Raw genomic sequence first — 26,729 nt, 5'->3', positions numbered from 1 at the left:
TTGCCAAAGAGTTTAAAACAATTTTCAGGAACTAAATAGTGGTAACCCTGGAGGGAACAGGGTTATGAGTGTGACAGTCACGGAGACAGTTGGGACCAACAAGGGCACTTGATCCACAGGGCTGCACTGAGAGGGGATGGAGAGGAGAGACAGAGGACCATCTGCTGAGCATCTACTATGCTACGGGTACCACGCTAGGTGTTTTACAGGTGGTAGAATTTAATCTTTGCAGTAACGCTTCATCTTTACAGATGAAGAAACCGAGACTCAGGGAGGCTAAGCAACTTGTCTAAGCCCACGTGGGTGGTAGTAGCGGACAGAGAAAGGATTAAGGTCCAGGGCTATTTATCTCCAATGTTTCTGCTTTCTCCACTAGGTAACCCCAACCCCTTCTAGAACACTTTTCATTCTTGCCCCCCAAATAAAGCCAAAACGAATGACTCTGTCTTTGTGAGGAAGGAAGAGCAAGCCCTTCAGGGTCAGGGCAGGGAGGTGAGGCCATGTGGGAAGGATTCAGAAACAGAGTTAACATTAGTTGGGAGGGAATTATGTACCAAGCACCGACCACACACTTTTTACACTTCATGTGATTTCATCCCAATTACCCTAAGAGGCAATCATTTTACATATATAAGGAAATTGAGGCTTAGGTAAGTTAACTTACCCTAAGGTATAATGCTAATAAAAAGAGTGAAAGTGAAGCTGGGATTTGAACTTGGTCAGGCAGGACTCGAAGCCTTTGCTCTCTTCACTGCTTTCCGATGTAAGCACGTGCTCCCCTTTCTTCTTCCCATAAACAACAAAAACTAAAGTTTGGGAAACACCATCGACTAAGAGATCTGCCCAGTTATTACACAGCAGGTAAACTGAAGGGAGCCTCCATCCCAGAGGAAATAAAACTGTTATCTCAACCAAGAAACTGAATAGACAGAAAGAGAGAGACTTGCAATGTATATTTAAAACTGCTGTTACCCTCTGAACCCATTCCTGAATCTAGCTGACTTTTTGATAGGCCATGTCAGTGGGGCTCATCACCAGTGGGGCTGGAGGCACTGTTGACAGCAGATCCCACTAGATAGGCTTGGCAGTGACACACATGACCCAATCCTGTCCCAACAGCAACACAGCAAGGGATGCCAGAGAGTTAGCATAAAATGAGGCCGGTCCTTGAGATCTGGTCCTTTTTGCTGAGGCGGCTCAGACTTAGGTGAAAATGTCAGCAAACAGCTCTCCACATTAGGATAATTCACAACACTGACAGCTTACACGAGTCATTAAACAAACACACTTCTGTCTATACCAGCGTCACCATTTTCGTCTCCAAGTTGAGCAAAAAGTCAAAGCTCCTCTCTTTAAGGAAGAAGAAGAACCCTTCAGAACCTGTGATGAAACACACCAGTAGCAGCTTCTGAGTGCTTGATTCCACCCACATCTGGCTCTGTTTGGGAGCTAAATTCAGCAGAAGTCTCCAGGGTCAACAAATGACCCCGAATAAAAATAGTCTTGGAAATCTGTCACGGAGTAGGAAAGGAAACAAGACGGCTGGGTGATTCACTCCAAATGGCAGCTCCGAAACCCAAATTCTCATTTTTTTGTCCCAATATGAAGCCAATGTGCAAAACAGGCCCAGAGCAAACTGTCCTTTTCCGAAGGCCTCTAAAAGTGGTTGCCAAAGAATTTCACATGCAAGCCAAAAAGATTTAGTGTGCCATTCACCTCTCCTATGAATCTAACTACAGCTCCTTTGAAGGAGAGCTCTGAACCAATCACAGATTGACACGTGCTTGAGGACCACCAGGGTACCTAAGGTTGTGCCCCAGGAAGCAAGAGGGACCCTCTGTCCTATCTAATTTTCCAAATGATCAAAGAGCTGCAGAAAGAGTGCAGAGGTTGTGTGGCGAGTGAGAGAGCGAAAGCGAGCACCTGTTCACTGCCTTTCTAATTCTGCAGCTCATTGTTCCTGCCCGCCCCCCACACACACTGAAGTTGTATTAAATTAAGTACAACATTTTGAGATGATTGTATGCTTTTTTAAAGTTAAGAATTCCATGGGCTGAAGAATAATCAGCCAACATTTGACGGCTTAGTTCACTCATTTTATTTTTTTATTTTAATTTTTTTTACTTTTTGGCCACGCCGCGTGCCTTGTGGGATCTTAGTTCCCTGACCAGGGATCGAACCCAGGCCCTCGGCAGTGAAATCGCGGAGTCCTAACCACTGGACCACCAGGGGAGTCCCAGTTCACTCATTTTAAAATGTGTTGAACACATAGCTGCCCAATTCTGGAGCGTGATAGAAAATGCAGAAGGGCTAGAGGTGGGTTTGCTTCACAGCCACTCACTTGTGCTTGCCCTTCCAAAGCCGTGTATCTAATTTGACATTCATTAATTTATACTCTTTTTCTTAGAGGTGGTTCCCCCCTCCCCAACTGTAATGAATTTCAAAGGACCACACAACCTGGATCCACCTCCGGACAGGCTCTCTGGCTTTAGGGAATCTCACAATTTGGTGGGAATGCAGACATGCAGAGAAAACAACATAGCATGATAAATCCTCTCTAACAGTTATGATCAAGTGCCCATATATCTTGGAAGCACAGGTGAGGGTATGCTTAACCCTTGCCTTGGACGTTTGGGAAAGACTTTTCAGAACTGGTCTCGCAGGACAAGTAAGAGTCTGACAGGCAGAGAATGAGGGTAGAGAGTAGGGGGAGGACATTCCAGGGCATTCCAGGGAGTGAGAACAGCCGAGGCCAGTGGTTCTCAACTGGGGACAATTCTGCCCCCTCCCCCAGGGGACATTTGGCAACATCTGGAAACATTTTTGGTTGTCATATGGGAGGGGAGGGGTGCTCCTGGCATCTGGTGGGTAGAGGCCAGGGGTGCTGCCAAACATCCGACAACACACAGGGCAGCCCCCCCCGCCCCCCAGCAAAGCATGACCCAGCTCCACTGTCAACAGCACCAAGCCTGAGGAAAGCCTGGTCTAAGCAAAGGTACAAAAGGAACACTGTGTTAGGTTAAAGGTGAGAAGTTGCCTGGAGCTTCGGTAAACACAGTGCTTCAAATCACTGCTTTTATGGAAGAGAAAAACCGGTAAGAAAAGAGGACAAATTAAATTTCCAAAGAGCCAAGACACCAGGCTGAGCAGATGCCTTATTCTCAAAACAGGAACCACCACCAGCAAAGTTAGAAACTGGAAGCCTGAAGTGGGTTTCCTCGACCTGTGACATGAAAAGCACATGTCTCAGGCCACTGTCCCCAGGAACAGCTGCCCGCATTCCTCCTTCCTCGAGGACGGCTAAGTGGCGAGTAAGAGCACAGAGAGGACCAGATGCTCCGCGTGGCTGCACCAGGCGGGTCTCTCACTGCGAGACACGGTGCAGAGCTGATGTGAATTTTGTTAGAACTCAAGTCCAGGAACGGCCCAAGCCACGAGAAAAGGAACCAAAGGCTCTGAAAAGGAAGCGGCTAGGAAGAAAGCAGACCATGGTGGGGATGCCGAGGTCGGGCCTTCAGGTGGCCATGCGGGGGTTTGGCGGGAACCAGGCCTGACCATGAAGGCTGGAGGTGCTTGTGCAGGCATCTGACTCCTGGACTGGACCCTTGGAAGTGGAGTGAGGAGCTTACCACCATCACCAAAACCACCGACACCTCTGCCTCCACCAAAAGGAAAAGCAAATAAATAGAACAAATCTCCCTTAGCAAGAGACTCCTAGGAGGGAGAGAAGGCAGCCCTCAAGATCCTAGCAGTTTTTGGTATAAGGGTAAAATACAAACTGAAAGTCCTTCTCAGATATGCTAACTCACACTAATCCACATCATTGAGTCTTGCCTCATCCAGACCCGCAGGCACAGACACATGCCTACATCAATTTTTAAAAATAATAACAGTAAGGGGAAAGTGACATTGATTGTAGCAGATGTCTAAAAATAAAGCTTTTACCCAAGAGAGGAAAAGAAAGCCAGACTAGTAGCAAAATAAGAAGATAATTCTAAATGGACAACGTCACAAAAGCTTTAAAAAAAAAAAAAGTAACCGAAACATTCCTTTTTTTCTCTCTCTATAAAAAATGTTGTCACAGTGGGTGCTACTGTAGGGAAAATTAAAATTCAGTTTGGATGACACAGACCCCTGAAACAACTGTAGCTGTAAGTGCCTAAACGCATGTCACAGACCATAAATGAAGGAAAGGGGCCTTGCAGAAGAGCCAGATAGACAGCAGGGGACAGGACATTCCAGACGGGAGTGAGAGGAGAAGCCGCAGCTTGGGGAAGGCAGGAATGATGGAGCACGTGCGCACATACCCACTGTGAGATGAAATACACTCAAATTTCGCCTCTATACAACCATAAATATACACCCCGTATGGACCAACCACCCATATTCCAGGAGATGAAAACATTACATGACATAATCGCACCTGGATCTACAGTGGGTTTGTGGTCACCTTCTGCAGAGGGACACAGATATCCAAGGGTCCACACGAGCATGAGCCCAGTAGCTCATACAGCTAAAACACTGGAACAGTCTGGAGGAACACCAGGCTGATAGGAAATTCCAACTATCAGAGAGCGGCCTGCTTTCCACCTGGGTCATCAAGATTTACAGCTGGGGAGGAGGCAAGGGCACTGCTACCCTTTTTTACAGCTCCCGGGAACCAACCCCTCCCAACTTATAAATAAACCATGAACAATCACTGAACCCGTGCGCTGAGACTTGCAGCCAATTTGCAGAGTGGTCGAGTACACACACAGGTGAGACGCATACAACATCCGAATCTTGATGGACCTGGTGACTGGGAATAAAGGTAGACCTAGAAACCCGGGCGTTAGCCAAGGGTCATACTAATGAGAGCTGGCGATTCCTTCCACAACTCCCCAACACCCACTCCTTCCCCTCCGGACAACTCAGTGTATTCACGATCACCCAGAGTCAGCTTTTAAGCTCCACTCCTCTGCTTGGCACTTTATCCACCTGGAACGTTCTCCACCTACACAGCTCCTACCCATCCTCTGCAACTACTCTCAACCCCTCCTCTCCTCTCGATGGTGTTTCTGAGCCAGCCTAAGGCATCTCTCCCTCTGCTGAACTTCCAGAACAATCAGGTTGTACAATTACTTGGCAAAGAATCATCTAAGCTCTACAAAGCTTAACTTTTCTGTTGTTTTCTTCACCTATTATTTAAATGAATAAAAATTTTCACCTTGCTCCCTGTCTTCATAAACATTGCATGTCTTTGAGAGGTAAGGACACATCTGATGGTTCTTTGGACCCTCCCACCTTACCTCCTAAAGTACCCTGCATAATGCAGAATTAAATCGCAAAGTTCTCTCCTGTGCAAAGTTCTCTTCTGAGCTAAGTTAGGCTCACATTAATAATCTTTCTTAAGAGGCAAGCCTCACAAGACTTTGCAACCAATGATATGTGAAAGCAAAAACAGAACCTAAGGGCAGAAAAATCTTGGAGATCATTATTTTACAAATTAGGAAACTCAGACACACGGACTGGCTCAAAGTCGTTTATGGTAGGTGGGTGTAGAACTCCAGTCTGTGACCCCTGCTCCTTACTCTGGGACACAATGAAGCCTGGCTAAGGGCAGATGAAGACTATGGAGACTGCAATTTTGAAGATTAAAAAAGTTTTTAAAATTCTTAAAGTTAACAGGGGAATTCATACTGAGAAGTGGGATTAGTTAAGCACCCAAACCGAGATTAAGATTTTCACTTTTAAGTTTATGGAGCGATATTTAAAACCTACAAGAAATGGAGTCAGAACTTCCAGGAAACACCTCCCCCCCCCCCCAACTCAGTTATTTTGAAACTCCATTTACTGTAATGTTTTCTTTAAAAAAAAAAAAAAAAAGGTCAAACTACTTTAAAGCTCTGCTTACATATTACTCTATCAGGAGTGAAATAATCCCATGTAGAAGCCTTTCTAAAACAAACTCGTCCTGGAAGCCCATCCCGGGGCGTTGAGTTGTGACTACATTCTCAAGGATGTCAGTAACACAAGGGTTCCATCCACAACTCCTTGAAAAAAACTGAAACCACGAATGCCTTGTCAAATTCAGACAGTTTATCTTGGCACTGGCAAGCAGAGCAGTCTCTTCGATGTCTGGAAACGTGTCTAATTACGTTCAGAGAGTAACTAAAAAATAGCCGGTGTCCCGGAACAGACAGCTCAGGGATCACTCCATAGCGTCCTGAATGACGTGATGGAACCACGCCAGGAAAAAATAAAAAAAGACGAAAGCGAAAAAAGAAAAGAACCAAGTGTGAAACCGCGATGAGACCCTAGCCTCTCTCCAAAACAACCCTCCAGTCTTCCCAGAGCCTTGCGGCCGCCACGACTCTCCCAAAAGTTTTTATTTCCCTTTACTCTTGTTTCCATTAGGTCACCCGGCCCGCCCACAGCACTTACCTGGGGCAGCGCACTAGCTGCCTGGCCCCAAGCGCTGCCTCCCCCCGACACTCCCTCCCCCGTCCGGACAGCACCCAAGGACACCCCCTCTCTAGAAGGCGCAGTCCCTGGAGCTCGGCACGCCCGTTCCACTCCAATGCGGCCGCACCCCAGGGCGTCCTCTCTCGGGAAAGCTCAACCATCGAGCTCAGAGGACCCCGGACACACCAATCCGGCCGCACTCCATCCCTCGCGCTCGGTGCACCCCCGACACCCCCAATCCGGCCGCACCGCAAGGGCGCCCCCTCTCGGGAAAGCGCAGGCTCGCGGCATTGCGCACGGCCGCTCCGCCCTCACCTGAGCCGGAGGTTGGTCATGAACTCGGGCATGGAGACGGTGTCCATCAGCACGAAGTCCGCCTTCCCGAACTCCAGGCTCTCCTGCTCCGCCATGGCGCCGGCGCACGGGCTCAGGTGGGCGCGAACGGGTTCAGGTGGGCGCGCTCGGGCGGCGGAGGCGGGGGCGCGCGGCGAGCTCGGGCGGGGCCGGGGCCGGGGCGGGGCGCGGGGAAGGGGGCGCCGCGGCGGCTCGGCGGGGCTGGGCGGGACGGAGGCCGCCCCGCTGCTCCTCAGCGCGCTCTCGTCCCGCGCGGCTCACCCGGCAGTTTCCGCTTTTCCCGCGGCTGCTGCCCGGCGCCGTGGGGGAAGAGACAACGAGACGGAGACGGCGGCGGCTGGTCCCGCCTCTGGCCTTGTCTGGCCCCGGCCCCGCGGCTGCCCGCCCCACCCGCCGCGGCCCGGCCTCTCCGCCCCGCCCCGCCCCCCCCGGCCGAGGAGCCGCCCCCGCGGCGCAGGCCACCACCTCCTCACCTGGGCGGCGCGCACGCGCGGGGCGGCCGGCGGGGGCGCGCTCCGGGCCGGGCAGAGGCGGCGGGGTGGCAGCGCCCTCTGGGGACGGGCGCTGGGAGCTCAGGGGGGCGGTGCCGAGGCGTGCGAACGTAGGAGGTGGGTGGAATCAAGTTTCCAGGATTGCCGCCTCCGCCCGGGCTTGGTATATGCCAACAAAGTTACGAAAGTATCTTGTGGAGCTTCTCGCGTGGATAATTCATTACGATTCTGTCACCCTTTTGCGAAGCCCTCTCCTGCTCTTCTGCTCACATCCTCTCCGTCCTTAAAATGATGGTTCACGCTCAGACTGAGAGATAGTAATAATAATTAACACGTTGCGGGTACCAAAAGTGCCCAGAGCTTTTATAAGGGCCTTAGAGAACTTAAGTAACTTGCGCACGGCTACCTAAGTAGTGGGGAAGCTGCAATTTCATCCAGGTCATTTGACTTATGAGCCCCAGCGTTTAGCCACATGGCAGACTGCTTTCCTTCTCCAGTGTTCCGTGATCCATTTTTCTCTTCCACTCACCTAAGCATGTCATCAAACATTATCTTATATTGTTATTAAGTTTTTCATCTATCTGTGTATCATCTCCCTGGGATTACTGTAGGCTTCTTGAGCATGGGACCATGTCCTGAACTTCTCCATATCCCCCTTGACACACACCAACGAGCTTGGTGTAGTGCCTTGCACATATACATATGAAATGCACAATGGTTCAATGGAATAGAATGGGTTTTAAGTGATCTCCAATTTATAGATACATTGGTTGATCTTGGAAAATTCTTTTGGAACCTAGACTGCATTTTCTCAGTGAAAATCTATTATAAATGGCTTTCTAAGGCAGCTGCACCTCTTCAGTCCTGTGTTTCTATTAGGACTATCTTCTATTTCAAAACCTACTAGGAAATCTAGAAGCCCCCAAAGACCTGGCTGGACTTCTACACTATGGCTGACTGTGAGATGTGTAAGCCAGACCTAAGGACCTTGCTCACGTTTGCTTCAGCTTCCAACAACCCACCCTGGCCAAGAGAGAGGGTAAGACAGCTTGATCACCTCCTGCATGAGCACGTCTGCCATGAGAAAGCCACCCCAATCTCTGTCACAGGCAGAGATGAGTTGCAGTCTGACTACCATTAGCACCTCTCGTTCTTCAGAAGACACCTCTCTGAATCTCAGCATCCTCGTTTGTGGAATAAGACCTCTGGGTTAGATACTTTCCAAGGTAGGACCATCCTTTGCTTGGGTCATTTGTGTGGGTGGGTCAGTGGCTAAGTGGGTGATTGCGTAGAGTGTGGTACATTCCTAAAATGTTTGCATTGGTATGTTTTAGTATACAATAAAACTGAGTTTCAAAAAGAAAAGGAAGAAATCTCAAATTCTGTGCAATTTAGAGCAACCAGGGACCACACTCATTGGAAACGATTATTGGAAGATGGAGGTAGGTATTTCCCCTGGGTTGTTAGGGCAAAAGCAGTTGTACAGTGGGTAGGATCTATGGTGGGATGCAGCTCTGGTTTTCACATGGCCAAAGCAAGGGGACTCCTGCGTTAATCAGTGTCTTGTACAGGAGCCCAATGTGTAAAACATATACACAACATATGCAAAGGGTAGTGTATCAACTTAAAGTGCAAATTAGTATAAAATCAGGCATTGAGACCAATGAAGCTCTTTTGCTGAACTCAAATCTGTCCAGTGGGGCTGTAGGAAAATATTAACTATTGGTGTATAAAGTATATATGGGAGCCTTTTTTTTTTTCCAGTCTTCTTGCAACTTTTCTGTAAGTTTGAAATTATTTTGAAATATAAAGTTAAAAATCAAATAATCTAAAACTGTTCTAAAATTTTAAAAGGTTTATTTTTAAGAAATCGCATTGTAATAATTTTTTCCTATTTTGGAAGAAAATCTGAAAAAGAATACACACACACACACACACACACACATACACACACATCTGAATCACTTTGCTGTACACCTGAAACTAATACATTACAAATCTACTATACTTAAAAGGAAAAAAAAAAGAGAGAGAGAAAGCAATCATGTAACACTTAGAAATGAAAGTCACATCGGAAGTTTGCAGACATTCCAGAACTGGAAAACCAGCACACACTTTGAAAGCTCTGGTACAGACTATCTATTCGCTCTGGTTGCCATACATATGCTAGGAGATTATAAACACTAAAACCAAAAATAATTCTAAAACCAAAAATAATTTCAACAATTTCTATTTTAAATATGTTTTTATAATTTAGATGAAATAATTTCATGTTTACCTTAGTTGTCAAATATGCCCCAGAGAGGGTACAACCTGTTCCCTGCCTGAAATTCTCTTCCCTCTTGTCCTGCCTCTCACCCCTGTGGCCTAGCTAATTTCTGCTCATCCCTCTGCCCTCAGCCTCAACGTCACTTCCTCCAGGAAGGCTTCCATGATCTCCTAAGTCAGGGTTGGCTAAGTCCCTCCTCTGCGCCCCCACAGCACCCTGGAAGTGTCATCCTCGTTACAGGCTGAACGCACTTTAACAAACCTATTGTCCATCTATCACATTAGAGTGTCGGGGCCATGAGTACTGGAAGCTGTGTCTGTCCTGTTCTTGGATGTAGCTCTGGCCCCTAGTAGCACAGTGCTTAGCGTGTGAAGCTCTTAATAGACGCTTGCTTGATGAAGGAATAGGGGATGATCTGTGAATCTATGGGTTATGTAATGTGAGTTTGTAAATCCACCCTTGTTGGTAGATTTTCTGCATTAAAAGCCGTTCTTTGTGCAGCGTTTATCTCATTCTCATCTCCTGCCCCTGCAGGCAGGTCTCTGGGCTGTGTTCACTTCTCTCTTGGGGCCAGGCCTGCATGCTACATGTTCACACTGAACAAAAGCTGTTGTCCGAAAAACCCGTCTGCTGTTGACACCAGCTGCAGAGGATCTGCTCTGGGTTCTCCCTAAAAAATCAACTCTGAATTTTCCACAGCAGATATTTGCTCCCATTCTTCTACTTTCCCAGAATGTTTCTGGGCTGCCCACCCTCCCTCTCTTTACCAGGTGCGTTGTATCCGGGAAGATGGCTCAGCATAAGTCCCACAAGACAAGCAGGAAGGCCAGGAGGGACATAGTCACAAAGTATATCCAAAGGGCATTTTATAAATTTATTGTATAAGCCCCAATTATTCTAGAGCAGAAGTAGAAAGGCGAATTTATGTTGCAAAATAACTTCCTAATGCACTCACAACCATATGGAAATGATATGGAACCCTCTGCCTTAGATATTATCCAAAACATACATCCTCCTCTTTCATGCCTAAGGTTGGATTTGAACTAAGAACGATACATCAAAGACAGCGTATATGCTCTCTATGGTTTCTGAAGCCTAAATTTTTTAGAGTAAAAACAGACCCAACAGTTGTCTCCCTGGTGTCATTGATGACTTGCCCACCTGTTGACCCCTCCCCCCACCCACCCCCAACTCCCTCACCCCTGCCTTTCACTCTTTAGACATCTCACAGCACAAAGGAAAGGGAATTTTCATAGCAGAGGTCACTGTCATAAACTACCCTGAAAGCCCAGAAAGTGACTTAAGAAGCTCACCTTCTCACCTCTAGCTATTAAAGACAGAGGGACGGCGGGCCAATTGCTCAAGACCTGTCTCCGGGTTCTAGGAGTTTCTTGCCCGCTGTGCCTGTGGTTCAGCTGTGCTTACCTGTGACGATGCTGAGTTGGGGACAAGGATCTTCCCTTAGCTCTTTGAAATGGCTGATACTATAGACAGAGCTACTTTTAACATAATCAACCTAAGCGCAGAGGAAGTTGGGAGATAGCAGCTGAGGAGGGGGAGGAGATGGAGGAGGAAGAAGAGAAGGAAAGTGGCTGCAACTGCCAGGGTCTCAGGGCAGCAAGTGGATAGTAACAAGACACTGGTTTCCAATTTTTAGGTTTCATTGTCCTTTGATGAAAACACGGGAACTTTCTCTCCCAAGACAAATGTCTTAAGCACACATGCAAAACAGTTTGCACGTGGACTCTCCTGATTCTCCCAGGCCCAGAATAACCTGTCTGTGGATCCCAAGTTAAGAACCCCTGGGCGGAAACTAACACACCATTGTAAAGCAACTATACTCCAATAAAGATGTTAAAAAAAAAAAAAAAAAAAGAACCCCTGGGAATTCCCTGGTGGACCAGTGGTTAGGACTTGGCGCTTTCACTGCTGTGGCCCAGGTTTGATCCCTGGTCCGGGAATTAAGATCCCGCAAGCCGCGAGGTGCAGCCAAAAAATAAATTAAAAAAAAAGAAAAAAAGAACCCCTGAGCTAAGAGGGGGATCACACCACAGGTCCTAATCATTGGGGAATGGAGAAGAACTTAAGCAAGGCATGACTGTCAGTGTCCCGTGAGTCACCAGAAAAGGGCTGTCCCAAGAGCACGTCCCCGGGAGTTGGCACTGGAGCCACATTGTTTAAGGCCTCAGGAAAGACAAGGTCAGATGGTAGGAGCTGGCTGTCCAGGCACGTCCCTCAACTTGCTAGGACAGAGGCCACGCCCTACTCATCCTTTTATCTCCAGCCCTCAGTCTGTGCCTGATGCCCCTTAGATATTTCTTGAATCGAGTAGGTGAATTAATTAGTGAGTTAATTTATTTGTAAATGGGGGTGTGTAGATGTAGGGTTATATTTCAGGGAGCGTGTGACATTTCTCTGTGCCCTATGCCAGAAAATCAATAACTCAAGCTATTCTGGCCATTGGAAGGAGTCCTAGAGCTAGAAAATTTGGGAGTGTGATAGGAACCCATGAGAGGGAAGACACATCCACAATCAATTCATGGATTGAATCCTGCATCTTAAGGCAGGATGTCACAAATTTTAAGGTGTATAAGAATCACTTGGGATCTTGTTAGAAATGCAGTCTCAGGTCCCACCTGAGTAGATCTGAACTCACTGAATTGCAATCTGCATTTTAACAGGATCCCCTAGTGACGCTGCTGCAGCCAGATTGTAGACCAGACCTCCCTGGGTAGCAGGATTCTAAGGAATCCTAATGGCCATGTAATCAAACATATGTACCCCTTTACAGATGGGGAAAGTGAGCCCCAGGAAGAGCTTCTGACTTTGACTAGGTCAGAGTGAGGCACTGGTAGAGCTGAGACCAGAACTTATACAACTTCCGATTTGGGTAGTGGATTGCTTCCACTATCCAACATGAATACTCACTTGTAAGACAGTGTATGTGTGTGTGTGTCTGTGTGTGTGTGTGTGTGTGTGTGTGTGTGTGTGTGTGTGTAGTAAAGAAAAAGGAGAGCAGCACCCTAGATCTCCCCTGGGTAACCCCAGGACCTCCCTACCCCATTTCTAAGTGGGAGGCTGATGTCCTCCTTTTCCCCATTCGCCTTGTTCTCTTCTAAAAGCTTGGAGTAGAGGCTAGAGAAAATATTGCTGGGGTCAGGAAAAGTCCAATTCCTTTCTCCCCTCCACCTGACAGAATAGCAAGTAGTTAGTACAGATAACATCTGCCATTAATGTTTGATTAGTATCCAGAGAACTGACATTGCAGGAAGAGTGTGACATCATACTCAAGGTGACGTCTTCTAATCTGCCTCCCAGACCCCATCTCCTCCTGCCATTCATGAGAAGTTTCTCAACTGGTGAGCTGCGGCTGTATTCATCTCCTAGTGTTAAGATCATGAAATAAGATGATGTTAAAATGCACAGTGTGACCCTCTGACTTTATCCAGTCAACTGGATTCATTCTTCAGACTACCTAGAGGTAGAATACGATGAGCAGTACTTCTATCCAAATTCTGACAACCTGAACTCTAAAGAAATGATACAGGGGGGAATTTTTAATGATTGAAAAGTAGAATCCACAAAACCTAGGAGACCTCAGTGGCCAAGTGATCCAGTATCCCACCCAATGCCTGAATCCCCTCTACCATATGCTATTGAATACAATGCCTGGATCTACCAGGCATTTGACTCATTAGGCCTCCTCCATGCCATGCAGATGTGTCCACACAAAAGCGGGCTCGACACCCTTTCACTCAATCTGACTCCTGAATCCCTGCTCAGACTCGCTCCGTGCCCTGTATGTCAGCCAGCTCCCAACACTCCCATCCTCTGCTCCGGTTACTCATAATCCGCATGTATGAACTTGGTTTGCCCTTTGCATCTGCTTTTCCACCAAGAGAGGACCGGATTGAAGTGAATTGTAATCAAGGAGAGGAGCCGAGGTCATAGCCAGTTAAGGAAAAGCCTCCTGTTTTTCTTGAGCTGATCTGCCTTTTAGGGTTTCTATCCATAGAACCCTAACACTATGTTCTCTGATCTCTTTGAACTCTGCCTTCTCAACGTTAAGTTCTGTGTCTGACTGCTATCTCTTAGCCATGTCACAGTCACTTTCTCCCAGTGTTCCCATCCTTTCCAAGTCTCTATATAGCCCTTCTGCACAGAATAGCCCTTCAGTTCAGAGTAGCATTTTTCCCATCCTCAAGAGGCGGAGGTAGTACAGTGGTACCCAAACTTTAGATACCTGTACTGGTGGTGTAGGATAGGGGTTGGGGGGTCTTCATTTTAATGAGCAGCCCAAGGGATTCTGCTGCCGGTGGGCAGGGGGCCTAATTTAGAGAAATATTGATGGGAATTTTGATGTCAGACATATTGCAGCTCAATTCCTAGTTCTGCAACTTACTACCTGTGTGACCTTGAACATCTTAGGTCATTTGATAAGCCTCAGTTTCCTCATCTTTGTTAAAGAGATGATAAAACCCATCTGTGAGTGTTAAAACCATGAAATGAGATGACGTCTATAAGGTGCTTCGTATAATTCAAGGCAGGTAGCAAGCACTCAATGAATATGAGCTAGCGTGCCTATTAGTGTAATTTCTTCTTTTATCTTCAGGATAGGGAAATTATTACCAGGTAATCATTGATTTCATGTCCTTTTTAGCAGACTGAGATTTCTAATAGATGTTGGTGCATCTTCTGATCACGTTTTCCTCTGAGTTTTGTGATTCGTATTGGTAATTTATTACCATTTCCATGCATAACCATGGACCTTACACTTAGTAGGGGATCAAAAATTGCCGAATATTTTGCATCGAGAGAATGCCATCTGGCTAGACCTTCTGTGCTACATTCCCATGGCAACACCACATCTGTTCTTCTCACCCTTCCCCCAAATGCTCTCCAGCATCTTGACATTATGGCACTGATTCAGTTCCCTCCTGGCCCGACCCTTCCCACTGCCCGGTTCCAGTGAACAGTGCTATCCCACAATGCCTTTATGATACCTGCCAGTTTTCATTTACTTCTTTGCATTAAAACGTCCAATTCACCTCATCATACAATATATGCTCTAGGCATAGGTTATATTTTAAACAGAGAAATAATGAGAGAGGAAGCTGGTGAAATGGTGAAATGGGAGGAGTTGGAGTGGTGGGCGGGACGTGGCTGTGACAACCAGGTAAGAAGGAATCACTTTTTCCTTTCACAGAAGGGTTCAGTTTAGCTTCCGTGGTGGTGATCAAATGATTAATTCAGAAGAATTGAGCCTACGCTATGGATAAGTTACATTCCAAGTTCTCCATCAATGAATGATACACATAGCAACTGCACAGAGCACACACGGGTAATTATAAGGGTCGTGGGGCTCTGGTGTTCAGGTCTGGAAGGTGGTAGAGTGTGGGGTTAGAAGCAAAGGCTCAGGGGCTGATTCTGACACTTACTCACTGATGTGACATCAGGCAAGTCACGTCAGCCCTCTGAGACTCAGTTTCCTCTTCTGTAAAGTTCAAGTAATACATACATCTTACCTCGTAATATTGCTATGATAATTAAGTGGGATAAAGTATGTTAAGCACCTAGCATGGGGTCCGGGACATAGTTAGGGCTCAATAAATGTAAGCTGATAGTACTTCCTTATTCACCAGTCCCTCTACTGGGACTTCGATACGGCTCATAACCAGGTGGGAGAGGAAAGAGTGTTCCATTCTGGTCCTTTTTGTCTTTTGAACCCTGGTTCTCTGGTGTCCTCTTATCTGCTGGTTCGTGTCAGGCTGGTCACGTCCTTGTAGCTGAGCTGATACACTAATCGCAGGCAGTTCACGGCCTCTCTATCTACAATTTCTCAACCTTCAGTCTTGCAGTTACAGTGACTTGCTGGCTTTCCCATCCAAGCTTTGGCTCCTGAGTTCCTAATTGCATTTGCGTAACTAGGCACACACTTGCCTTTCAAGAGAGACATTTCTCTCGCAAGGCAGATAGAAATACACGGGGCCTAAGCATCACATCTGTGAGGAGCTTCTCCAGCCCCACCCCCGAGTCTGGTGTAGTTGCTTTAGGAAGGTCTTATAGACCCATGAATCCCAAATCTGGCTGGTCATTAGGTTCACCTGGGATGCTTTCGAAAAATACGGCTTCCAGGATCCCACTTCTGGTCCTTTTGAATTGGAATTTTCATGGCTAAGAACCATTGTCATAAGACTACCTGGAGTTAGGCACATACAAAGAATAACTTCTGAAATGAGCATTACCTGGTAAACGGATGGCTCTTACCTCAAATCGGTGCTCCCTTTCACCTGGGACAGAGCCAAAGCACACATGAGTTTCCCACCTCATGCTCCTTCGGGAAGGTAACACAAGCTGGCTTTAGACCCTACGTCTAATATCTCTTGAGGATTCTGAGAGCCTTCATCTCCTGCAAGTGCAGTCACTAATGACTGATTTTATTAGGAAAGAGTGTCTTCCAGCACTCCCTATAAAACCTCTTCAGCACTGCCCTTGCCTACGGCCAGTGCTCTGAGCTAGAAGTGTAAAGACAAGTCTTCCACATGCACTTCATTTGCTTACATGGCCTACGATTCCCTAAGAAGAAGCCCACAATTTATATCCCAGCCAAAGAGAAAGATGAGCGGGCCAGCTCCGCCTTTGGGAAGAAGAGGAGGAAGAAGAAAGAGGCATATTTTAGTTACATGGGGAAAATTCTAAAGCAAGTGAGTTGGGACTCTCTTTATGCAAACTGAGGATGCCCAAGACAGGTATCATGTTAGTGGCCCTGGGTGTGACCTTGACTTCAACTTCTGGTGCAGGAGTCCTTCCTCACACGTTGAGCTCCCGAAAAGTTGCTGCTATAAACTGGATCTGTGAATGGCTGCTATCTTCTCCTACTTGCCTTTCTTTCTGTTGGCAGCAACTCTGAACACCTGAGCCCTTCGTGTCTCCCTTTCTTGTATCTGTTGGCAGCTAATCTGTAAAGTGATTCTTAAATGCCCTCCCCTTTTCCTGCAGAGAGGGGATTCACCACCTCGTCTGTTCTGTCACTTTGAAGAGTTGCAACTAGCAGGTTTTCATTAAATGGTCATCTGTGTTACACTTAGAAATTTCTTTAAGTAGGTAGGCACTCATTCCTTTTTTCCTGCCCACCCAACACCTCACCCCATGGCATACAAATTGTAGAAAACAAAATCAGGAAAGTCTTCCCCTTCAAGAGAAGCTATGGGGAAGACAGGAAGGAGATTTTCTGGAAGATGTGTTAAGGCTTGATTGGGGATATTACTTCTTTTTTTTTAAATTTTTATTTTATATTGGAGTGTAGTTGATTTACAATGTTGTGTTAGTATCAGGTGTACAGCAAAGTGATTCAGTTATACATATACATGTATCTATTTTTCAGTTATACATATACATGTATCTATTCTTTTTCAGTTATACATACACATGTATCTATTCTTTTTCAGAGTGTTGAGTAGAGTTCCCTGTGCTCTACAGCAGGTCCGTGTTGATTATCTATTTTATATACAATAGTGTGCATATGTTAATGGGATTTTACTTCTTCATGCCCATGAAGCAAGGCTGAGTGCTCGTGTCTGTAATTGTACCGAAGCCCCCTGTATTCCAGTAGTATCGTTTGGAATCTGTTGTTTATCCTGGGAGAAGAAGGGAAAATGGGATTAAGGAATGACAGGAGAAGGAGAGAAGGTGTGTGATTCAGAACGGGGCTCTCAACCACAGCACTGTTGACAGTGGGGTCTGGGTAATTCTTTGCGCGGGAGGCTGTCCTGTGCATTGTGGGATGTTGACCAGCATCCCCGGCCTCTACCCACTAAATGCCAGTAGCACCCTCCCTCCCAGTGTGACGACCAAAAATTTCCACAAATAATGCCCAATGTCCCCTGGAGGGCAAAATCACCCCCCAGTTGCGAGCTCCTGCAGGAGATCCTGCATTTGGCTGGAAAGGCCTTCGGTGGGAGTACTTGGACTAAGAAGTCTACTGAGCATTAGTTTTTCCTTGGCCTGTCCTTAACCTTGTGGGTCTAGCAGGCCGCCCTGCTTCTTCAAGCCTCCAAAGGGTCAGGTCCGTGACCTTGGGTCAGCCTTTCAGGGCACTGCAAGGATAAAACCAGATGTTGGTTGGATAAACATATTGAGTGCCTAAGTGCCAGCCAGGCCTGCTGCGGGAGCTCAGATGAAAACGGTGAGGGCTCTGCTGTAGAGGGGCTCACAGTGCTGCTGTGTGTGTGTGTGTGTGTGTGTGTGTGTGTGTGTGTGTGTGTGTGTGTGTGTGCGCGCGCATTGGGGGACGCACTGAGGAAATACCTGTAAATTATGAAAACCACGAGGAATGTTTAGAATCCTACCTCAAACCTTTCCTTTCAAGAAACTGAGGCCCAGTGTGAGTCTATGACTTGCTAACATGATGTCTCTTGTCTAGTTAGGATTAGAGCCCAGGAGGGGTGATTCTCAGGGCAGCGTTCTTTGGACTGTTTCTGCTGCCTCTCTAACTTCAGACAAGGACACTAATGACATAGGCAGTGTGTGACACAGGCTCTGAGAACAAAAAGTGCTCTGGTCCTCAGTGGGGGGATTGTATGGAATGCAGATAAGCCAGAGGTGGCACTTGGGGAAGAGCCTTAAAGGATGGATGGGATTTGAAAGGTGGAGCTGGGTGCAGGCATGGGAGGTAGAGGTGACAGATCCACAGTGGCATGGGGACCGGAAAACATAGGGACACACCTGAGGAAGAGCAAGTATTCCCAGCTTGGCTGGAGATCCTGTTGGCACAAGGAAGTAAGGCGGGAAATTAGAAAGTGTTAAATGCTCACTAGTATGAATATAGAGTGTGAAAGTATACTGGAAGCTAAAACTATATTTTCCATCTTCAGAAGGTGCCAGATGTTAACTGCTTCAATTAGGAAAAACCAAGGCGCAAAAGTTGAAGTAACCAGAGTTAGTTTGTATTATCCAAAGGTTACCTTTCTCACATAGCTACAAATTCCCTTCCCTCCCTCTTCCTCAGAGAGAGCTGATAGGTACAATGGCCTGGTTTCCTTCATCATATCCCTACCGTTGTCCCTCTGGGTGGGTCGTATGTTTCCACGGACGCATGAATCCACAGAAGCCATGGGTACTCGGGTGCTGGGTTGGACCATACGTTCCTGACTGTGGGAGCCTTCACCTCTCTGTCTCACCCTTATGCTGTCTCTGTCCCAGACCCACCCAGACTTCAGTGGGTGCTTCTGGATCTTGGATGCACTGGGAGCTCTGGAGGATTGGTGGCTGGAACGGGTTAGCCTGGAGGCGGTTAGACTGTCCCTCTACAACCACAGAAGAACCGTCACCAGCAGAGAGATCCTTGAGGCAGTCAAGCAGAGATGCTCTCGGAAGAGCTTGGGAATAAATGAAGTGAATCTGGATGGCCCTGTTGTTGAAATGATTACACTTGTCAAACAAAATTGGATCCGCTGGAGGACTGAGCTGGAAGATGAAGTATCTGAGAAGAACCCGCTGCAGTGGTGGTCTCGGTGTGACACACCTGGTCTCTGGGTCTTGCATTTTTAGCCTCTGACTTAATTTGTGAAAATAGATAAATTAATAAAGGAAAGGCACTTTCTCTTGTGTGTGATGCTTGCTTATGGTTTTTAACATTTTTTCTGAAGCACGCATCTGCCCTGTTTTGAGCTTACCTATTGTATTTTTGGACACAATACAACATGTTACACTGTGGACTTACCATCGCTCACCCCACTCCAGCCCCAGGGTAGGGGCTGCGGCACTGATATGAACTGAGGATTTTTTTTCTTAATTTAAGCACCCCTACCTTGACTTATGGAAACTAAAAAATAAAGGGAAAAGGGGTCTGTTTGCTCTTTGAGTATAAGACCCATGACATTGTTTATCTATATAGCACCTAGCATAATAGCATGTATGTAATAAGTGTCAGTCAAATGTAAAAGCTGGTCCCAACCATGGAAAAACAAACCAATTATAATAGTAGTATAAAAATACAATAATTTAGGAGCAGAAAGAATAAATGGGCTGATATATTTTAGACATTGTGGTCTGGGACAGCCTGGGTAGGTGACATGAAGGAAAAGAAGGGGAGAAGGATTCTGGGCTGAGGGAACAGCATGAGCAAAGGTCCTGAGGCCGACAGGAAAGCTTTTAGCTTGTTAGAGAAACTAAATGAAAGTCAGAGCAGCCGGGTTCTAGCAAGCAAGAAAGAAGTACATTAGGAGATGAGGTTGGAGAAAAAGCCTGGGGCCGAGTCATGCAGGGTTGGTTTGTTATTCCAAGGACAATGTGAAGCTGCTGAAGGATTTTAACTAGGGAATTGACATCTTGTTTAGGTTTTTGTTGTTTTTAGTTGAGGTTTATCCCACAGTAAGGTGTATAAATCTTAAGCATACCTCAAAGTTTTACATATATATGTTTATATATACTCAGAATAAGATACAGCACATTTCCTTCACTGTTGCTGCCGTGTCAAGAATAGATTCAAGAGAATGTGGAAATGGGCAGATTTGTTCAAAATGTTTTGCATGAGTTTAGTGGAGGGATGATGGTGGGCTGCTTGATGGTGGGTAGCAATGAAAAGAAGTGAGGAGATTTGAAATAGAATTTGCGATCAAATCAATAGAATTTGCTCATGGAATGGATATGAGAAGTGAAGGAAAAAGTGATGGTTCCTAAGTTTAGGGCTTGAGCAGTGTGGTGGACAGTGGGGCTGGTTATAGAAATAGACAAGACTCTAGGAAGGAGGACAGGTGTTTTGGGGGAGAGGTGTAAACTGAGATTTGCATTCTGGACAGGTTAAGTCTTAAATACCTGTGAAACATGCAAATGGAGATGTCAAACAGGTAGGAAGGACCAAAGATACAAATTTGGGAATCAGCATAAAATAGCAACATATACATCAGCAGGAATGGGTGTGATTACCTAGGAAGATGGGATAAAAAGGAAAAGAGAAGACAATTCGGACCAAGACCAAAGAAATTCTAATATTTAGATTCAGGTAGTGGAGAACAGACAAAGGAAACAAAGGGCGGGAAATGTGAGAAATCAGGAGAGGGTAGTGTCGTGGAAGCCAGGAGAGGAGAAAGGGGTCCAGTCCACTGTGCACAATCCTGGGGAGAGTGTTAAAAGGAGATGCTTGTGTCTGTTGCACTTGGTGACAAGGGGATCATGGTGCCATTGAGAAATCTGCCCACTGGAGCAGGGTGGGTATCAGCCAGATTTGAGCAGGTTGAAGAGTGAATGGGAGCTAGTCAGTGGAGACCGCTTTTCTGACGGTGTTCAGACAAAGGGAGAAATTTAGCGCTGAAAGGGAACAGAGACTTGGGCTGGTAGTTGGAGAGTCACTGGGTACAGAGAGTTTGAAGATGATAGGTACTAGAACGCCATTGTTTGCTGATGGGAATTCTCCAGCGTAGAGGGAGATTCAGAAGAACGTAGAAAAAGGCAAAGGACCAAGGACCTCAACAGGGTGATGGTGGGGATGGGATTCAGAGTAGAAATGAAAGAGGAGACGATGTGTACAAATATGGGAAGTTTAGAGATTTGGTATGAAAAAATGAGGAAATTAGTACTTTTTTTTTTTTTTGAGTGAAACAAGTGAAAGTGGAGGAGGGACATGGGAAGTTTGCAGACAAGATATGAAGTTGTTGTCTAAGGGACTAAGCGTGAAGCTGGGACATCTGTGGACAAATGGCTCCCCAGGACTGAGCACCTGCTTAAGGTCTGTGGTCATGAATTGAAAGCAAAGCCAGTCTTGCTGTGTGACTTTCTCCACGGCATGTATCTGCTCCAGTGCCTGGCTGCAGAATGCAGTGTGGGTTCTGCGGAGTGAACTAGGAAGGAGAGAGGAGCAAGGGAGCTACCGCACGATGGACCGTCGAATCCAGGCCAGCCAGGATGTGGCGGGGAGGAGTGGGAAGAGAGGGGCAAAACCTCATGGGATTCACAGAAGGCACGGAAGATGTCAGGCCTGTAAACTGAATCTCAGAGAAGGAATTTTCTCTCTCCAGCGCCGTTCAGTGTTAGCTAACCCATGAGGGCTCTTGCCTAAGAAGCAGGGGTGACACCCAGTGACCACTCCTTGAAGTGCACCTTCTCAGTTTTATGTTGTCAGCAGACCCCAAAGCCAGCTTGTATGAAGTGATCAGGGGGCGTTCTGCTCCACTTGGGAGGCACTCAAGCCCTCCCCGATTCTCTCCATAGTTGGACCACTGGCCCTGCGCTCTCGAAGGGGGTAGAGATGCTGCCCAGGTGGGTAACTAGACATGGACAGTCGAGGCATTGAAGGCAACCTGGCAGCTGTAAGCCCAGACATGGGCTTCCCTGCTAGGTCTCTGCCGTCCTGGGGATCCAGAACAAGCATCTTAGGATGGCTTTGGGAATGCCTAAACCCTTAGGGTTTAGACAAATGCCAGGTAGTGACGCAAACCTCTTCCAGCCCACGGTTGTCCTGGGGAATTGTCAACCCAGCTGACTCAAGAGCTGAGAGGGTCCTAATGTCTCAAACTCCCCCGCGATTCTCCTTCCCCAAGCGCTGGGGTCTGACTTAGTCTAGAGGGAAACACAGTTTCTCCCCAAATCCTGTCACCCATCACAGGTACCAGGCTTGACTTCTGGGCTAAGGATTTGGTTGCATCTCAGTTAGAAGCTGTTCTGTACTCTTGGCAGAAACACTTAAAATTGTCAAAACACTTTTTTTGGAAAGACGTCTAAAGACAGATTTCACAGCCTTCCTCTCTTGCTCTAGTATTTTATTACCCCTCTTCATTATTTTTAAAACTAATTTTCTATTGAGCTAACATTGCTTTATAACATTGTGTAAGTTTCACGTGTACAACATTATATGTTTACTTCTGTATACACTGCAGTGTCTCACCGTCCATCACCGTACAGTTGATCATCTTTATCCATTTCATCCTCCCCCCACCCCTGCCTCTTCCCCTCTGATAACCACTACTCTGTTCTCTGTATTTATGTGTTTGTTTTGTCTGGTTGGTTTATTTTATCTTTTGTTTATGTTTTTGTTGTTGGTTTTTGTATTCCACATATGAGTGAAATCATGCAATATTTGTTTCTCTCTGTCTGACTTACTTCTCTTAACATAATACCCTCCAGGTCCATCCATGTTGTTGCAAATGGCAAGATTTCATCTTTTTTTATGGCTGAGTAGTATTCCATTGTATATATATTCCACATCTTCCTTAACCATTCATCCACTGATGGACACTTAGGTGGTTCTCATATCTTGGCTATTGTAAATAATGCTGCAATGAACATAGGGGTGCTTGTGTCTTGATTAGTTTTTGTATTCACGGGAAATACAAAGAGGACCAAGATAGCACACTTAACTCCCTGTGCAATGACCTAAGTTATCGATACTTTTATTATTCTGTCTAATTACCTTTCACTAAGACCTGCTGTTTATCTTTCACTTTAAGAGGTTAGCCAATCCGGTTTTAAGTCCAGGCACAAGGGGGTGAAATGAGGATGTGTCGCTGAGGCGTGAACCCTGGAGTGGGGCAGGTTGAAGAAGATGGTTTCGAAGGTGGTCAAGAAATGGAAATGGAGGAAGACTGTCTGACTCGCCTCTAACCCTCTTCCCCATCTCTTATCTCACAGTCGCCAGCTTGATCTTGACTTTGAACTTAGGGGGCCGCCTGGTGTAGTGGCAAGAGTCTGCACTGAACTTGCAGTCAGGTAGCCACTTGCCCACATCTGTTTCCACATCCGTAAAATAGTGATGGTAACGCCCCCTGCACACAGTTGTGGTAAAAGTCAAGTAACGTACATGAAAGTGTTTCTTATACTGACACAGTATAATTTCCCTTGCTCCACCCCCCGAAACCCCCCACCCCGCCCCCGCTCCATTGCCCACGTGCACATGCCCTAATGTCCCCTGGGGGAAATCTGTATTAATGGTCTCTATGTCCACTGGTCCAGTTGCTTTGATGTAGAGGAAATGCAAATCTGGCCTTTGTTCCCAGTGGGGAGCCCGGCCCAGCCCTGCCCTCCTCCAGCCTTCTCCCTTCTCGCTGCTTTCTGGTCCTGTTCCCTCGCTGCTGCCAGACCCAACCCTTCTGAGGGTTTGCTGGCTTTTGCTCCTGCAAGGCAGACTGGCTTCACTGTGATGTCTGTCCACGCCCATAGCTCAGAGGAGGACTGACGTGCGTGTACACAAACCCCTCCCTGCTGGCCTCTGTCTCCTTGGAAAGCTGTTCACTAGCCCGTAAAAGGGCCCGAACACTTCAAACAAGTATGAACTCGGAATCAAATCAGGGATTTAAAACTGCGACTCAAATTCCGATCAACCTTCCTTTCTTTCCAGTGCTTGCTGCCTTACCCTCTCTGAGTGCTTCCCACGTGCCTTAAACCTCCTGCCTTAAACCTCCCCCTGGCGGCCACACCCCAGGGGGCTTCCGAGTGCTGGGAATGGGTCTAGAGTTCCTATCCCCGCTGTAGAATGACAGTGACGATAGTTAAGCTTTATGTTCATTCCTCCCACAAGTGTTTATTGAGCACCTACTAAATGCCAGGCATTGTTCTAGGAACTGGAGGTCAGCAGAGTAAAGTATAAGACAGTCAAGTCCCTGCTCTCGTGGAACTTACATTCTGAAAGGGAAGAAACAATAAACAAATATTTAATGCACTGTCCGGTAGCAAAAGTGCCATTCAAAAAACCACATCAGGCCAGGGGAGTGTGGACAATGGGAGATGCTCCTTCAGATGGGGTGATCAGGGAAGACTTCTTGGTAGAGGTGACTCTTGAGCAGCCATCTGACCAAAGGGAGGGAGGGAGCCGTGGGAACAACAGCAGCAAGGAGTCCAGGAATATAGGGAATTTTAAAGAAGCGGATCCACCTATTTAACCAGCACGTAGATCCAGAGACGGAAATGAAGCGTGGATCCTGCCCTCCTGATGGCAACCTGTGCCCTGACTTTTGAGCAAAGCCCAACCAGGATGCAGGGTGAGCTGGGCATGTTTGAGGAATGTCAAAGAGGCCCCATTTTTTTGTATGTCATACTGTGATGAACACTTCTTAAAAAAACTGTGATACAATATACACGACATAAATTTGACCACTTTAATCATTTTTAAGTATATGGTCACGGCATTAAGCACATTCTCACTGTTGGGCAACCATTAGCACTACTCCTTCCCAACATGTTTTCATCTTCCCAAACGGAAACTCTGTACCCATTAAACAACAACTCCCCATTCCTTTCTCCCTCCAGCCCCTGGTAACCACCATTCCACTTTCTCTGTGATGAGCATTTTAAATGCATCATCTCATTTAATCCTCAGAACAACTGGAGGCCATAGGTTTTGCTGTCATGCCCATTCTCCAGATGGGGACACTTGGAGGAAACTGTCCAAGATCACACAGCTTCCAAGCAGAGGAGGCAGACCTCAGACCGCAGTTTCCCTGGCTCAGCTCCTACTCTCAACCGCCTACCTGGTGGGGGTGAAGGATGCCGTTCTGCTGTCCCTCTGATGGCCCGGAGGTGGGTCGGGAGGGTTTAGTGAGGGTTACAGGCCATGTGAGGTGCTTTTCTTGCTGGGGCAGGAGGGGGTTTTGGTCCTGCCTGTCTGGAAGGAAGGGGCTGCTGCCCAGAGCTATGGGTTGGGGGCTGGGGGGGGAAGGTAGGTGATCGACATCTGTCTACCTCACTCCTTTCCCACCTCGGTCTTTGGAGCTGCCTTTCAGGGAATGCTCAGCTGCCCTGAGTGGACGAGCACGAGTATCTTAGGTGCTTGGCATCCAGCCTGCCAAGCAGCACTATCCCCATCTATTATTACTAGGACATAACACAGCATTAGGTGCTGCAAAAGGAATCACCCAGGAGGATCAAATGACACAGATACAACTCTGCAGCTGGCATCAGAAGGAAAAGACAAAACAAAGTGAAAGGATATCACAATGGGACAGGCTCACTTCCAGGACCAGAGGAAGTGTATTTTTGAGGATGGGGTGCACACAGAGTTGGGATAGAGTGTCTCTAGCTATTGTAGCTGTTGCTGGGGCCATGGCAACCTGCTGTGTTCTGATACCCAGGTCACTGGAAGAGCTGGCAGTTTCCTGGTTCGAGTGGTCTGGGCTTTGATGCCAGGGAGTCCTGAGTTCCACTCCTGCTCTACCACTTACAAGCTGAAAGAGCTTGGGGAAGTGGCCTTACCCCTCCGAGTCTATTTCCTTCCTTGCAAACATAATCATACCATCTATTCAGGGTTGGTGGGAAGATCAAATGAGATAAGGCATGTAGGATGCCTAATCAGTGTCTGGTACATAGTTGGCGCTCAATAAATGTTCACTCCTTGCCTGGGTGGAGCACGAGCTTGCACCCACCGGCCAGGAACCAAGCCTCACCACGGTCAGCACCACTGCCCACCTGCTGGCTTCTCCTTGCTACCCATCGAGTTCAGTCCTTGATTTGGGAACTCTTGCTACACCATTTGATGTTCAGATTAAGTGGGGAGAGGCCGTATTTAGGAGTATTGGAATTGGGGGCAGCAGCCTGGCAACTCTCCCTCTTATCTTTTGTTGGGGGGACCTCCCTCGCATGCAGAGATATTGGAAGGCAGGATACTGCCTGTGCCTCGTCTCCTACAGTGCAAGCCGACAGGGCGAGGTCCTACCCAGGACTTTGAATCCGGAATGAAGGTAAAGCTGAAGGGAGGGTCACAATCATTTCAGGGCAATGGCACCCAGCCCTTGGAGCCCCTGTGGTGCCTGCCCATGTCCTAATCCAGGTCTTCAGTCTCCCGCTGATTCTGCAAATACCCCAGATGCTTTCAACAAGATCCCTTTCCACATGGGACAAGCAACCAATTTCTATTGCTTGCAAGTAAGAACACTGAGTACTCACAAGGTCTTTTCAGGTCAGTCTGGGGGGACTTCAAGGGGCATTGGGATGGCAGGAGTTGCTAGAATGATGGGACACAGCTGACTAGGAAAGGCACTGGCTCAACCTTAGTGCCACCCTGTCTTCCCTACAGCTGGGTAGTGGGTGGTTAATTGGGGCATTTGCACCGTCAGCTCCAGGCAGCAGCTGAGATTATTTTTTTTCCGTTTGGTTGTTTCTGTTTGTGTTGGTAAGTCTTTTCCACTTACAACCCCCCTGCCAAGGTTAAGGCTTTCTTTTATATCTCTCCCACAGAGTCACAAGTG

General features: G+C 47.1%; 1 protein-coding gene and 1 long non-coding RNA gene across 10 annotated transcripts in view; one reads left to right on the top strand and one right to left on the bottom strand.

Annotated features, from left to right (window-relative positions):
- MYO1D (myosin ID) overlaps positions 1 to 7,234 on the bottom strand; it is a 351,112-nt gene extending 343,878 nt beyond the window's left edge. For 6 of the 8 annotated variants that reach the window (XR_014257970.1, XR_014257971.1, XR_014257972.1 and 3 more), the window contains exon 1: positions 6,760 to 7,234. Coding sequence is in view for 5 of the 8 variants with exons in the window: in XM_082443690.1 (XP_082299816.1) it covers positions 6,760 to 6,854 (95 nt within the window). In the remaining 3 variants the exon portion in view is untranslated. The remainder of the gene's footprint in view (positions 1 to 6,759) is intronic. The other 2 variants (XM_082443688.1, XM_082443687.1) reach the window with 2 other exon arrangements.
- Positions 6,743 to 19,159, top strand: LOC309651260. 2 transcript variants are annotated; one of them, XR_014257982.1, is made up of 3 exons: positions 6,743 to 6,875; positions 8,152 to 8,515; positions 18,760 to 19,159. It is a non-coding gene; the product is annotated as an uncharacterized lncRNA (long non-coding RNA). The 2 variants fall into 2 exon arrangements; XR_014257983.1 differs by having other exon boundaries at positions 8,152 to 8,731.
- The last annotated feature ends 7,570 nt before the right edge of the window (positions 19,160 to 26,729 follow it).

Source organism: Balaenoptera physalus, assembly GCF_965194825.1.
Source record: "Balaenoptera physalus genome assembly, chromosome: 20".
Taxonomy (NCBI): domain Eukaryota; kingdom Metazoa; phylum Chordata; class Mammalia; order Artiodactyla; family Balaenopteridae; genus Balaenoptera; species Balaenoptera physalus.
The sequence above is the reverse complement of the archived record's forward strand: the minus strand, read 5'-3'. Positions and strand labels throughout refer to the sequence as shown.